Raw genomic sequence first — 1,240 nt, 5'->3', positions numbered from 1 at the left:
CAGCGGGGGCTGCAGCAGCTGAAGAAGAAGTGCCAGCGCCTGGCCGCGGAGCTGCAGGACACCAAACTGCACCTCGAGGGCCAGCAAGGACGCAACCACGACCTGGAGAAGAAGCAGCGGAGGTGGGGACCGTGTGCTGCGGGGAACACCGGGGGGGACACGGCATCCTCGCTGCACAGCGAGCCTCGTGCAAAGCGGCGTTACCATTTTAGCAGGGATTTGGGCACTTCACCAGCTCCCGCTTGGCCAAGGCGTCTCTGGCAGGATGGGGCTGCCCGGGTCAGATCTGTTCATTGTAGGGGGGCCCTGATGTCCTTTTGGGACGCCCAGCACCGAGTGATCCCCCCCGTGTGGGGCCATGCCCCATGGTGGAGGCTGCTCCTGCCCTGCAGCTCTGCTCGGCGCTCGCTCTCATCCCATCCCCTCTCCCAGCCCCAAAGTTTGCTAACGTTATTAAGCAGCAGGGACGCTTTCATCTCATTATGGTAATGATCACACACATAAATACAGCGAGAGAATCCAATCTAATTAATTTCAATTTCCGCGGATTGGAGTCTGTGCTAATGCAGCTGTTTATTACCCAGCGCAAGGAAAAATGAGGATTAGCTGCCGAGGTGCTTAACACAGGTCACAAACTCAAGCACAGGGTTGTTTTCCAAGCCCCAAAGGCAGCGATTTCAGAGCAAACCTGACTGATCCCATCCCAGGGGCACTGGGAGAGGCTGTGCCGGTGCTGCCCGGCTCCAGGCTGCACTGAGCATTCCCCCACCGGGGGCTCATGTCCCCTCTGGGGATGGGACCGGTGCCATCCTGCATGGGACCATGGCACCATGCTGCGGCTGGGGGAGCCAGCTCCATCTCTGCTGGAGACCCCCGATGCGTCATGGCCCTTCCATGTCCTGCTTGGAGGGCACAGCGTCCCCAGGTGCCACTGCGTAGCCATGCCCCCACCGTTAGTAGCCATGGCCCCCGCCGGCACGCACTGGCCCCGTGGGGCGGCTGCTGGGGTCTGTGCTGTGGGTGCTGCGCTCTCCATGGGCCGCCGAGTGAAGATGTCAGGAGTTGCCCCAAGTGACTCCACACCACCGTGCTGGCAATTAAAGCCTCGTCAACAGCACGTTTCCAACGAGCGCTCGGCAGCACACTGTCCTGCCTGGTGCCTGCTGCCATGGGATGTGGATGCTTGGTGTGGGACTGCCGCCAGCACGGGGCTGGGGGCCCCTCCCCGGGGGCCGCCACG

At 62.1% G+C, this 1,240-nt stretch overlaps 1 protein-coding gene across 1 annotated transcript in view; it reads left to right on the top strand.

The window, feature by feature from the left end:
- The window catches only part of MYO18A (myosin XVIIIA), a 31,832-nt gene that overhangs the window by 22,429 nt on the left and 8,163 nt on the right, over positions 1 to 1,240 (top strand). The window contains 2 exon segments of the mRNA XM_035900564.1: positions 1 to 122; positions 917 to 1,007. Coding sequence (XP_035756457.1) covers positions 1 to 122; positions 917 to 1,007 — 213 coding nt within the window.

This window comes from Egretta garzetta, unplaced genomic scaffold (genome assembly GCF_000687185.1).
Source record: "Egretta garzetta isolate BGI_Z169 unplaced genomic scaffold, ASM68718v1 scaffold108, whole genome shotgun sequence".
NCBI classification, from domain to species: domain Eukaryota; kingdom Metazoa; phylum Chordata; class Aves; order Pelecaniformes; family Ardeidae; genus Egretta; species Egretta garzetta.
This window is presented reverse-complemented; position numbering and strand designations above follow the sequence as displayed.